Source organism: Wyeomyia smithii, chromosome 3 (assembly GCF_029784165.1).
Source record: "Wyeomyia smithii strain HCP4-BCI-WySm-NY-G18 chromosome 3, ASM2978416v1, whole genome shotgun sequence".
Taxonomy (NCBI): domain Eukaryota; kingdom Metazoa; phylum Arthropoda; class Insecta; order Diptera; family Culicidae; genus Wyeomyia; species Wyeomyia smithii.
Genome location: NC_073696.1, coordinates 39,572,835 through 39,586,447, shown reverse-complemented (window position 1 = coordinate 39,586,447; position 13,613 = coordinate 39,572,835). Strand labels below are relative to the sequence as shown.

The 13,613-nt window shown below is 38.1% G+C and overlaps 1 protein-coding gene across 5 annotated transcripts in view; it reads left to right on the top strand.

Annotated features, from left to right (window-relative positions):
* LOC129729514 (LIM/homeobox protein Lhx3) overlaps nucleotides 1-13,613 on the top strand; it is a 68,302-nt gene that overhangs the window by 53,298 nt on the left and 1,391 nt on the right. Inside the window, exons 1-6 of one of the 5 annotated variants that reach the window (XM_055688140.1) lie at nucleotides 4,947-5,617; nucleotides 12,243-12,417; nucleotides 12,542-12,744; nucleotides 12,885-13,080; nucleotides 13,152-13,306; nucleotides 13,372-13,563. In XM_055688140.1, coding sequence (XP_055544115.1) covers nucleotides 5,449-5,617; nucleotides 12,243-12,417; nucleotides 12,542-12,744; nucleotides 12,885-13,080; nucleotides 13,152-13,306; nucleotides 13,372-13,563 — 1,090 coding nt within the window. In that variant the 5' untranslated portion in view covers nucleotides 4,947-5,448. Of the gene's footprint in view, nucleotides 1-4,946; nucleotides 5,618-12,242; nucleotides 12,420-12,534; nucleotides 12,745-12,884; nucleotides 13,081-13,151; nucleotides 13,307-13,371; nucleotides 13,568-13,613 lie in introns of those variants that run through there. The other 4 variants (XM_055688139.1, XM_055688137.1, XM_055688138.1 and 1 more) reach the window with 4 other exon arrangements.

Below are 13,613 nucleotides of genomic sequence, written 5' to 3'. Positions count from 1 at the left end.
GCTATGGGTTTGATTTTTGTGAAACTATTCCGATTGCCGTTGCCTCACACCGCATGTGACAATACCGAGCAGCACCGAGTTTTGTGGTTTGATGCATGAACGGTTCATTCATCGACAACATCTAGTGACGACGACGATGACGACGTATACAATTGACATTTAGATGTTTAGACATTCTGCTCTAAAACAGCCAGTACTCGCGTGATACAAAGTTCCGCAAACGAGAACGTCATGATGATATCTCATGTTTTTGCTGCCACCTTTATGCTCTGCGTTTGATAAATAGCCCTTTTATCCAAAGGTTTCCAGAGCTAACCATTGATGGGTGTGGCGGTTCATTATTCGATTGAATTTCTGCCGCATCAGTACGGTTGCACGCGGGGAGGGCACTGTATCGGTTAGCAATGGGCGATATTGTATCGGTATCGGAAATATCGATACTTTTGAGACGATATTTCGATTTTTTGGATCGATACACAAGCGTCCGATACTCGACCGTATCGATACTGAAAACCGCGATATTTGTATCGATATTCTTTTATGCATACGGACCAGCTAGCTGACATGTTACAAGGGCTAACATCTCAATGTGTACACGAGATCACCGCCACTTTTGATACGCTATGTTATGCTGTCTGTCAGCGTCAGTAGAGCCCACAGATCGTAGAACCGCTGCGATGTTGGCTGCGATAAAGCAAAGCAAATCGGATGGAGATGCCAGCTACTTGATACGAGCTGGAACCACTGAAAAGCTGCCACTGTCAGTATAAGTATCGCACAAGTCTATTTGCACTAGCAAAACTTAAGCCTGTATTACACTCTTTGACCAAGCGTCAAATATTTTGCACTTTTTGACAGATACAAATTTGGTCGAAGATAATTATTTGTCACTCTGCAATTTTAACATGAGGCAAACACGGGCAAACAACAAACATGATGTCAAATAAATTTGACCATTATGTCAGAAGGTCAAAAATTTGACCATTAGACAAAGAGTGTACTACAGGCTTTAGATGGAGAAATAGATAGAGAGAATGTTGTGAGCCAAACGAACTGTCAAAATCTGAGCCAAACGCAGCATAGGGCCAAATTCGAAATTTGTTTTACTTAAGCCACACATTTAAAGCCAAAAAGGAGTGCTCAATAATAACGTGTTCTCAAATACTTTCAAAAATAGGCATAGCTCTACGTTGCATTATTAAGGCACAAAACTTATATTATTTCTCTGACAATTGATTAAAATATTGTTTGTTTACATTTATACTCAGATTCATTTGTTTTTATTTCAATTAATTCTACTTTCTGCGTTAAAATGCATCCACAAACCCCTCAAACGAATTTCAACGTTATCAGAAATGATGTTTGGCTTCGATTTAGTTGGGCTATAACCCAACGAGCGGGAGCCCAACTAAAACGTAGCCCAACTAAAAATAGCCCAACGAGCGAAATTTGACTGTATTTTAAAAACAAATATAAGTTTTCTGGTTACACTGTTCAGATCGAATATTTGCAAGCGGAAACTAACTCATGCTTTCCGTCGACACAAGTTAGAGTACAAGTGGAAAAAAAAAATTGCAATATTTATTAGTTAGAAAAATTCAGCGGTAGACTTCACTATCTTATTTTCGCTGACATATCTAACTTTTTTATGTCATCAACTTCCTCATCAATTAATATGGAAGTGTGTCAATAATTTATACAAATAAGACGGGAGCTTCACAGCCCATTGGCCCAGTGAATACAAATCTTGAAGATATAAGTTGTTTAATTCATTTGTTTACCAAAGCTCAGAATTTCTGCATTACCTGTATGTATTTGTTTGTGAAGTCATTTGATTCATGCTGCTCTAGAGAATGCGGATAGATACCAGAAAAACAACAAAAAGTCGGCACATCAAATTTTCATTGCTGGAAACCACCAAAATTTTGCTGATTTTTGGTGTGCTGTGCTTCCAGCAATCTGTTCAGCAAAATGAAATTTGCTAATTATTCAGTAATGCTCAATTGCATAAAAGTGACAGGTCGTTTGCTGCATGTTCGGTAAAACATAATACAACTTGCTGGTTGTCAGCTATGACAATTTGCTGTTCATTCAGCAAAGCATAAATCAATTTGCTGGTTAACCAGTTAATTCAAGGGAACCATGTTTTCGTCAGGCACCAGATTCCATCCGCCCATCGGATCATAGGCAAATTACTGTTGAACTAGAGACGTATGATTATCATTTCAACTTTTAAGTTCATCTAGCCCAACAAGGACTCAGCTATGATCCCATATTCGCTATCAGGAGCTTAGCGATGATCCCGTACCAGCTGCACAGCGATTTGGCGCGTTTTACTAATGACAGCTTGACGTAAATTTTTTGACATATCAATTCTTTTGCTGGATTCCAGCAACCATTCATTTACTGTTTTCTGTTCAGCAAATAGTTTTGCTGTATTTTCGCGAATCACTGAATCGAATACTGGTTTTCAGTAAATTCAGGGTGGCCACTCAATATCAATTTTCAATTTCCCGGTTTTTTCCCGGTTTTCCCGATGATATTTAGTGAAATTTCCCGGTGTTTTATTTTTAAAACATATGAGAAAAAAATCAATTTTCACATGCTTATTTGTGCCTTGCAAAAATAGTGTTACAAAACTATGAAAAACATTCCTCCTTCATCGTGTTTAGCTGTTTGTCGACTTTAGCAAGTACCTTCATGGTGATCTGCTGCACAATTTTTGCCCTCTTTATCTCCAAATCGTTGAAAATCTTTGCCTTCTCGCGCTTTTTTGCTTCCTTCTGCATCTTTCTCTGTCAACCTTCTCTCGAGCTTGCAGTGCTTCTGTAACAGGATGCCAATGAAATGCGTGGGATAAATTCAAGAGTTGGGGCATAGAGTTTTTGTCTTCTAGAAAAATGTCCTCAGGCAAAACTTCAAGCGGATTTTGGGAAGAAGAGCCTCAGAGTGACCAATGAAAAAAATGCACATGAAACTGTCTAGATGCATTTTGCAAAATGCATGAAACGTTGAGATCTGTTATTTCAAAACAATTTTTTTTTCGAAAAACTTCGATCCTGGGACTTTAAAATTTTCGAGCTGGGGTCAATGTAATGTATAAGAAATTTTCTCATGGTCCGTAAAATAAATTCAACTGACACTCTGAATAAACAATTTGAAAAAAAAAATTTTAGCTACTTTTTGTTTTTGATATAGAAAAAATCGGAGAAATCTTTAACAAATAGCTCTTCAAGGTGGCGTCTTTCCCCAACAAAATCAAGTAGTCAAAAGGTCCAACACAGAATGAAAAAATTTTTGTTTGCTGCTTTTTGCTGCTTGTGGTTAAAATCATACCAAAAATCGGGAAGTACAAACCGGGTAGCTCCGTTCCGGTCCGGTTCGAAATAAAATCGAGACTCGAAGTTTCCGGTCATATTTGACTTTTGACCGGATTCTCCCCGATGCGATGTCGAACACTATTCACAAGAAGTTTCAATACGCCTCCCGCGACGCTGATAACTTTTTGACTTCTTTAAAATCTGACAATATATCTTACGGAACAGTAAATTTATCCACCTGATCAAGCCTGATTTTATTTGACGCAGATCTTGCTGCGAAGCCGCTGTCGACTTTAACTGAAACCAACAACCAGCTTTCCCCTATCCGGCAGAATCATGCCAGTTAGGTAAACATAAAAAAACAGGGTCTCATGTTGACATTTTCTCAGAAACTGTTGAACAAATAAAGCGGCAGACATGAAGGAGGATGATTTTCCCGGCGTGAAGCCTAATTTCCCGATTTTCCCGTATTTTTTTTCCCGGTGATTTAAAATTCCCGGCTTTTTCCCGCTTTTCCCGTTTTTCCGGTAAAGTGGCCACCCTGCGTGAATGTATTTATCAAAAATTCAAAAAATGATCTCAGCTATAGTATCGATACTTCTGGTATCGATACTTTTTGACCGATATTTTGAGTATCTCGATACTCTTGGTTCTTTGGGTATCGATACTGAAGTATCGATACTCTCCGTCGTATCGCCCAATGCTAGTATCGGTTTCCGTGTCTGTTTTATGAGGTGACTATGGATTTCAAGGCAAATTTAATGTGGTATCCGGGAATGTGGCCGGTTCGGGTAGCAGGTCAAGGTTAATGGCGCGAATACGGAGCTACGAACTTTACCAAGTACAGGATTGGGTTCTAGTCACATTACTTCTTACACGTGTTTTATGTTGTAAATTTGGGCGTTTTAGTAGAATTTAATTACCTACTGAAAATTCAATATTTTATCAAAATAATTGTGAGACTACTATTGAAAATAATATCTGTTTAACAATCTGTAAAACCATATAGGCATGTAAAAAACAATATTGTTAGGAAAATTTTATGAAACAATTTATAAAACCGACAGTGTTACCGCAAACACAGAAACATTGTTACTTTCAAAAATGTAAAAAGTGTTAAGCTTGTTTGATTTCGAACCAAAAAAAAATTGAGTGCTTCGGATTATCTAGTCTCTATGAAGTAACACGCGAAGTAACATAATTAGTCATTACGAATATGTATGCTTTTTTTGTTCAAAATGTTATTATCTACCTTACCCAAGAGATATTGCAGTTGTTACTATAAAATAGAAAACCGGAGAAGCACTTAAAACCTTTGGCATATGTTTAGTGGAAACGGCACCCAAAGACTTGGCGACTTTTCGTCACAACCACCTAGCATCTTCGGTGATCGTCTTTCCTCTTGAGGCGCTCGACCCAGGCGGCTGAGCAAATAAACGAGCAAAACAAAACGGACACATAACCACACCCTACTCTCGCACACAGCGAACGCGTCTGCCCAATCAGCGAGCGCGGACCGTTTGTACTAAAACCAACACTGATACGCACAAGGCATTCCGCCAAGAACGAACAGAAAATCGAGCCTGAGCGCATAAAGTGGAAATTCGAAAAAGGGGTTCACTCGCACCTACACGTCCTATGCCGTACACCTCTTTGGTGCTAGGCGCCAGCCACAGCGATGCAGGGCTCAGTTCGAGTTTGTCAACCGATCGATAAGGGTGCTTACGATGTGAAGCACGTATAGACTGGTTAGTGTTGACGTCGCGAAAAACGGAAACAGATACCCAATGATAGCCACGGGTAAAAGATATTCATTTTGATCCTCTGCGCGGTGGGCGTTTGCAAGCCGGAAAAGCTGGAATCGGAAAATCGATTATTTTAGCACTTGGCTATCTGTGTTCCCCGCGTCTGGTGGTGTAAATTTGCTGACAGTGAATTTTTATGTGGTCAAATGAAATAACGAAATTACGGATATCGTAAAATCCGATCGACAAGTGATTGAGATGTGCAACGTGCGGTTTAAATTGCTCGGTTGGTTTATGAAACGGAAACAATATTAGGCGGAGCAGATTCGCACAATTTCGAGATATTTTACGTCGAACCTTAGACGTCGGAGCAAGAAATAACCATGGAAATGCTGAAGCTGATGATGGATACCAGTGACTACATGGCCAATTTGGCTAGTGTGAATAATAACAACAACAATGAAATCATCAAGAAGGATCTTCAACGGTCGCCCAGTCCAGAATACAGGGTCCCTCCAATAAATTTGGATGAATTGCCCGAAGCATTACTTTGTGAGTGTGACATTAATAGATTAGAGTTAAAATTACATTGTTTATTGTACATTCACTTTTGCAATGTTGAATCGTAATACAGACGAATAATAAAAAGTTTAGAAAGAAAAAAGTTAGTTATGCCTAAAGTACAAAAATGTTAAAATTTAATACGTTGTATGTTTGCCTAGAAACCAACAATAACCGTAGGCTGTTTTCTGAGTTGATAAAATAAAAAAACAAGTCACGTGTATTATACAAAGTTCAAATATGGTTCGACATGTAACGATGTAGCAACGCTTTGAAAGACATTTCCGCCGGGTAATCTGCCGGTACCCGGATAGCTGTCCTATAATGAAAAACAACATGTTGAGAAAACGGCGATTTGATATTCAAATTAAGAAAATCTCTACCGAGCGTCTTAGCAGAGTGATTTAAGAAACCAAAGAAATAGTTATCGGTTTCCGCTAGACTCCACTAGAATTTTTTTTATATTCGTAAATTTTCTGATTTCCAGCTATTACATCCAAAACTAATGACCAGAACAATTTCATGAGACTACAAGTTTAACGTTGAGAACAAAAAACCATGGGTGGAATTGGCTTTACGTTATATAACCTGAAAAAAAAACAATATGGGACAAAATATGCGGGTATATTTCAAAAGTACTCGCATATTTTGTCTCATCCCATCCCAAATTCAACCAGCAACCGGCAGTATCACCGGCAACGTAGATTGTTCTACAGAAAAACAACATTAGTCTAGTTAATTGAATGACATACTTCTATATGCCTAAAGTTATCCGATATACACTAATCTGGAGCAAGGTTATATGTTCTCAGTATGTACCACTATGCAGCGGGACTGTAATGCGAGTACTTTCAATATGAAACAAACACAACTTGGTATTTCTTTCATGTTTTTCCATACAAAAGTATCAATTTTAGATTTTTTTCGGAAAATATGATAACAATTAAGTCGATTCCCGATGATAATTTAGAAGTGACAAAAATCAGTATGAGACAGTTATGCGGGTACCGGCAGTAATGTTATATGCCAAAAAATGCTTGAACATATATTTTCGATAACATAAAACATTTTTGAGCAATTAACTGTCTGGAAAAGCTAATAGGTTAATCTTTGATTTCACTCGTTTGTGTTAGTTGATAACTTGTTGATGTTTATTGATTGTCTACGGAAGAAACTAACATAAAGAAGTATACTTAGATTTTTTTTCCTGTGTTAGAGACAATGCGATAAAAACCTGAGTATTAATACAGATTAAGCCAAATTTTCCCTGGAAATCATTGCTATTGGCTATAAGTTATTCAAACCTCAGGTTCTTCATAATTTTCATTTAAAAAAATGGGAATACCTCAAAAGTACCACGAAAATTCTTATTTTTTTTAATCACAGGCGCTGAAATATTTTTTTCCTTTGGATAGTGATTCGCGAATCCCAGTCGAGATTTGATGGTCGAAATATTTATCTCTATTTATCTCGATCCAAACATTAAGAAAAGTGCACATGATAACCAATAGCAATGTTTTAGCGCAGACAGACGTCCAAGCTCAGTTCCAAACTTGTGTAAAGTTTTTTGTAGTAGCAATCCGTAACCAGATAGCGCTACCAGTACCGCCAGCCTCGTGCACCAGCGAAAAAAAAATGTATTGTAGCGATATGGTAACCAGGCGGCGCTAGTGTACAAGTGATTTATAACGCAATTTACTTTGAAAATTTACACGGAAATTTTGATCAATATTGTTCTTGCTTGGACGTATGTCTGTGGCTTTAGTTTTTATCAAACAAAACCAAGGAAATTCGTATTCATTCAGTTTAATAATTTAAGTTTGTGTTTAAGGAAATAGTTCGATTTCAGTTATCCCATGTTATGCTATTATATTCACGTTCTTCGGCTCAATAACGTTGTCCCTGCAAGATATCTTCGTTAACTTAAACCTAAGAAACTCTGATATATCATCATAATCCACTGGTGGGAACCGTTATTCAAAAATTTAGCGACGTTAATCGCTAATCCCTTAACTCAGCGGTTCTCAACCTGGGGTACGTGTATCCTTAGGGGTACGCGAGAGCCTTCAGGGGTACGCGAAAGAAAAATCAGTAATGGCGGACAAAGCAATGTTTTTTATACTACTTCAGTTGTTGTTCAAACCTGCTCTCAAAACATGACTGTAGCAATACAACAAACTATAGTCCAATTTGAAACCTGGACTAGACTACCACAACGTGATCTACCACTACTTTCTCTCACTCTGCGAGGACATTAGAAGCCAGGGGGTACAATTAATTTGGAAAATATTGCCAAGGGGTACGCGGACAAAAAAAGGTTGGGAACCGCTGCCTTAACTGATGAAGTTAACTCGATAATCGCTAAACGCTGAACTCACCTTAGTGGAACTTTCGCTAATCGCTTATGAGTATTTAAACTGTTATTGGTTAAGTTTACTACTCTTCAAAATAAATGGAAATAATTGGTTATGAGTACTATTTACAAGTCGTTAAATTTTCACAAAACGATTTTCATACTTGAGGGTTTTGTGTAAATGGCAGAACAAAATTAATTCTGTTTGTAGTTCAATAAGTAATCGAATTTTCATAGCTCTATCGCGAATTTTCAAATTCTAAGTCCTAAATATTCACGATTTTTTCTTCTAGTTTTCATTGTGCTTCACAGGTGGAAATAATCTTCGATCTTTTGCTAAATTATTCAACAAACATCATTCGTAACATTTGAGACGTTAAGATTGTGTTCAGGATTTTCAAATTCAATGACGTTTTTTGCATGGATCTCAAAGTTTACGTGTCTTAGTACTTTGATTTAGAAATTCACGCGAATTTTGCTATTGCCGAATTTCTACTGCATGATATCAAAAAGTACAAACACAGAGAATGGACATTCATCTTACTCTCAAAGGATGTGTAAAAACTTGAAACCGTAATGTTAAACATAAGCGGTCATGTCCAGATACGGGGCGCTCGCGTCACTTAGTCGGGCACCACAAGACAGATGTTTTTATAAGAACATGAAAGTCTGTTCCCTGCTGTACAGAAGCGTTTTTCCACAGAATCATAATTTTGTTAAAACGCGAGACATCTCAAACGCGTGCGGGAAACTTTAAATGAACATATTTTAAAGCAGTACGGTCAAACCTGTTTTTGTGCGACTTTTTTATGCTATTATTTTTTTTTTTTTGTACGACTGTTTTGTTTGTTTGAATTTTAACGCATTACATAATTGTTGCATTAAAAAAATACTAATTGAGCCAGCTTCACGTAGGAAAAGTCACGTATTGCTAGCCTACGAAGAAAAGCGGTTGGAAAGATTAGTATGTTTAAAAAAGTTACGTTTATCAATCCAATATATTAAAATTGTTCTCATAGGTATTCTAAATCAGAATAATCAACTTTCGAGTTATTTTTAACTGAGAATTTTTCTATGCGGTCCCTATCCACCGCATAAAAAAAAAGTTTTTTTCGATAATGTTGTGGAAACATTGTTTTGTAGCTGCACGTCAAATGATTTTTTTTATGCGATTTATTTTGTGCGGTCCCTATCTCTCACACAAAAACAGGTTTGACTGTACATTTGCCAAAACGCGAGATTGTCCCGCGAAAAGACAAAAATGCCAACGTTTATAAGGAGAGCGGAACTCTAGACAGCATTGAGACAATTGATCATTTGGAGGTGTCATTTCAAGCATATAATCAATAAAGCACGCCATCAGTAATCAACAATTTTTGTAAATAGTTTTTGTCGCTTTTTTGCAAAATTTGCGAATAAGCGACATGTGTTTTGAAGCCCCAAACTAAACCGCTAACCGAAAATAAGCTTCGCTCATTAGCGATTTATCAAATTAGTGATATACGCCCACTACTGCCAAAATCAAATTTCAGTCCCTTGATCCCATTGAAAAGTCCACTGTAAAGACATATCTTTTCTACTTCTTCTTCGCCTGTTTATATCTCATTGATACCGTATGACATCACTTGACATCGAGGCTTTGATAAGAGTTCAACAATTATACTTGGAATTTTGAATTGTGAAATTACTAAATATGGTGAGAGGATAGATCGATCTTCTATATGCAATACAGTTTATACCAATACTACTTGTAAATAACACAGTGCAACAATTTTTTTGCCTTGGCTTTTATGTATGATCTTTTGATGAAGTTCGATGCGAAAATAAAATTCCTCGAGTTTGAACATATTTCAACTTAAGGGGCAACAATGACGCCATTTTGAATTTTTGCGAAATCGGAAATTTTCTATGTTTTTTCGACGCCATTTTGTTTTAAGACCAAATATTAAAAATCTAAGAGTTTGTCCACATATTAGCGTCTTCTTACCAGACCGATGTCATGGCAACAGTTTCCTGAAGCCGCCGCCGATGATGATGGCGATACTGTTGGAAATATGGTCATAAGCTCCGTTCATTGTGCCGCATGTGTTACTGTACGGATTTTTTGCGTGTTTCTAACTATATTGAATGTAGGGCTATCCGGAACGTGTTGAAACATGTTTGAACGTGACCATTTATGTCCTGCACAAAATCCATAAAACGTTCAAAACAAAACAACCGTTTTTCGCTTTCTGCATTTCTTCACACCACTTGCAGCAACAGTTGATCTCGCATGGACGGTGCTTAATCGGCTGTTTCGCAAACACTGACAGCCTTTCGACGTATAATCGGGCCAGACAGCCAGAGAAAAACGGCTTCAAGCGGAATGTATGGGGATGACGTTCGAGACGGGGATGTGCTTCTTACCCATCTTTTAAAAAAACAGATTTAAATCGGACAAAACTGAGCTCGACACGGTGGTTCTACGAAACCGATTTTGGCATGGTTTTAGTAAATTTCACACAGCAAAATAATATCGAGTATGTCTGAGCATCAATGGTAATGCGCTAATATCTAAGGGTGGTAGTCCTATTATGTCTTATATTGAGTAAAAAAGTCTCAGTAGTCGATTGCTAGGTGTCTGGTCTACATTAATTGTCAGTAACATGTCGATTTTGCCCCAGTTTACATTCAATACTAAAACAGGTTTATTTCGACGTTAGATTAACTTATTTGAAATCTGTTTAATGTAATATCAAGAGTATAAGCGATACTCAAAAATACAACAGCAATTTGTCTTCACATGATTCTCTCCTTTTTGCGGGGAGGTCAATGGACTCAATACACAAACGCCTATATGACTTTTGATTTTCTTAATCACAAATCATTGTTTTTTTTTCTAGATTCGGCTCTTAAAGATTCGATTTTTCATTTAAATAATAGTTAACAGCAGCTTTTTACTTTTTTGCACACTTTTGAATTTATTTTATTATTTTTTCATTGTGTCTGCACGACGATGCTGTAGACCATCGGTTCTCAACCTTGTTTTGTCCGCGTACCCCTTGCTCTCCCAGCTGGTCTCGAGGTACGATGCTGCCCTAACAAGCCAGTCGTCATAGGTTCGAGTCTCGGCTCGGGAGAGACTGTTAGTGTCAGTAGGATCGTAGCGCTATCCCCGCAATTGTCCTGTACACTCAACAGTTGGCTGCGAAGTCTGTGTACAATAAACAGAAGGTCAAGTTCCGATACGGAATGTAGCACCAAAGCTTTGCTTTGCTTTTTTACTCCTTGGTGATATTTTCCAAATCAATTGTACCTCCAGCCTTGGTTCGTTCTCGCAAAGTGAGAGAGAGAGAGAGAGTAGTGATAGATTATGTTGTGGTAGTCTAATTCAGGTTTCAAATTAAAGTATATGGTTTGTTTGATTTCTACAGTCATGTTTTAAAAGCGAGATTGCAAAACGAATGAAGTATTATAGGAAAAATTACTGATTTTTTTTTCGCGTACCCCCTGAAGGCCTTCACTTACCCCTAGGGGTACGCGTACCCCAGGTTGAGAACCGCTGCTGTATACATCCGATTTCCGTTTTTTTTTTATTTGAGTTTGAGACCATATTTCTGATAGAAATCTTTCAAAATGGCTTAGTCAAATCTGAGAAATTAACATCACGATAATGTCATTAATAGTAGTAAATAAGTTGGCGAGGTCTCAATTTTAATATATGAAAGAAACAGAGAATGAAGAATAACTAACTAAATGGTAAAAATTTCATGCAAATCGAATGAAATATTTCCGAAAAAAGACGGTAGCGTAGAACACACATTAAAATTGCATTGCATTGAATTCGCCCCTTCAATGCACACCATACACTGATTCTACTAAGATTTAATAACTGGAGAGCCTCCTCGCTGTATAGCATCATCAGCAGCTGTTCTTCAGGAATTCTGGGCAACTATAACCATTAGACTACAATCGCTGAACATTACAGAGTTATTGTTCAATATTGTTAGTTAATTTAATTGTGATATTGTGCAACATCAAAGTCGAAAAGAAAACAAGATCAGACATATTCATCATCAATGTTACGACCTAAAGCGTTATGGTGGGCCTTTTAATATGATGACTCGCCGTATGTTCCTTCTTATGCCCTCATCCATATTGGTTTTTCTCTAGAAGAAAGTGCAAATAAGAAAACAGTCTGTCATGAAATAATATGCTTTGATCCTTTGAAAAAAATGCTCAATTTTACAACAAATTTTCAACGTCTATCCTTCCTCTTTTCAGCAACCATTCCAAAATGCGGAGGATGTCACGAACTGATTCTAGACAGATTTATCCTCAAAGTAGCCGATCGAACGTGGCACGCCAAGTGCCTTCAATGTAGTGAATGCCACGTGCAACTAAACGAAAAGTGCTTTGCTCGAAATGGTCAATTATTCTGCAAGGATGACTTCTTCAAGTAAGTATTAAACATCACGGCTCCAGCTATGCCCAACCCTTCTGTGGGTCGAGTGCATCTGGCTACGAATGGAAATTGTTTATATGTTAATGTTTAACTTTCTTCTATGTTGCGGGTCCTGCAGGCGGTACGGCACGAAATGTTCGGCCTGTGATCTGGGGATCCCTCCGACGCAAGTGGTCCGACGAGCGCAGGACAACGTATATCACCTGCAGTGCTTTATGTGTTCCATGTGCTCCCGACAACTCAACACCGGCGACGAGTTCTACTTGATGGAGGATGGGAAATTAGTTTGCAAACCAGACTACGAAGCCGCGAAAGCGAAAGGTAATTATTTTTCCAACGAGGTCATCGAAATACGACCAAAAACTCCTATAACACCACATGAGCGCCCATTGTTTATAACGTTCCTGATTAAAACTACCCTAATTTTATTCGCTTTTTCTCCCTCCTTCCGTGCTATATAGGTTTGTATCTTTCCGATGGATCATTAGATGGTGAATCATCAAACAAACGTCCACGCACAACAATAACCGCCAAACAGCTGGAGACGCTCAAGAGTGCTTATAATAGTAGTCCGAAACCAGCAAGACATGTCCGCGAACAGCTATCTCAGGACACTGGGTTGGACATGCGAGTGGTGCAGGTTTGGTTTCAAAACAGGTAAGGGTTGATGATCCTGCTGACTGCTGGTGATCAAGTTAATTGATAAATGTTCGGTCTCATTTCAACAGAAGAGCCAAAGAGAAACGACTGAAAAAGGATGCTGGCCGTACCAGATGGAGTCAATACTTCCGCTCGATCAAGGGCGGTAGTTCACCAAGTAGACATGATAAACTGTTAGATAAGGATGAATTGAAACTCGATCTAGATAGCTTCAGCCATCATGGTACTATTTCGTCACGGGATTTGATATATTCGTCAATAATCAATACAAATCATGTACTCTTTCAGATCTGAGCAACGATAGTTATAGTACGTCTAATATGGGCCTAGAGGATGGTGCATCGCCACACAGTGGACGAGGGTCCTACATACATGGCAATGGAAGTCCTCCGCCGTACTTATCTAGTCATTCGCCTCCGCCCATCGGACCAGGTCACCACTATGGTTCCTATCCGGATAACATTGTATATACACCACTAGGTGAGTAAGTAGCTCAATTGTTATTCGCTTCGAAGCATATACTAAATATA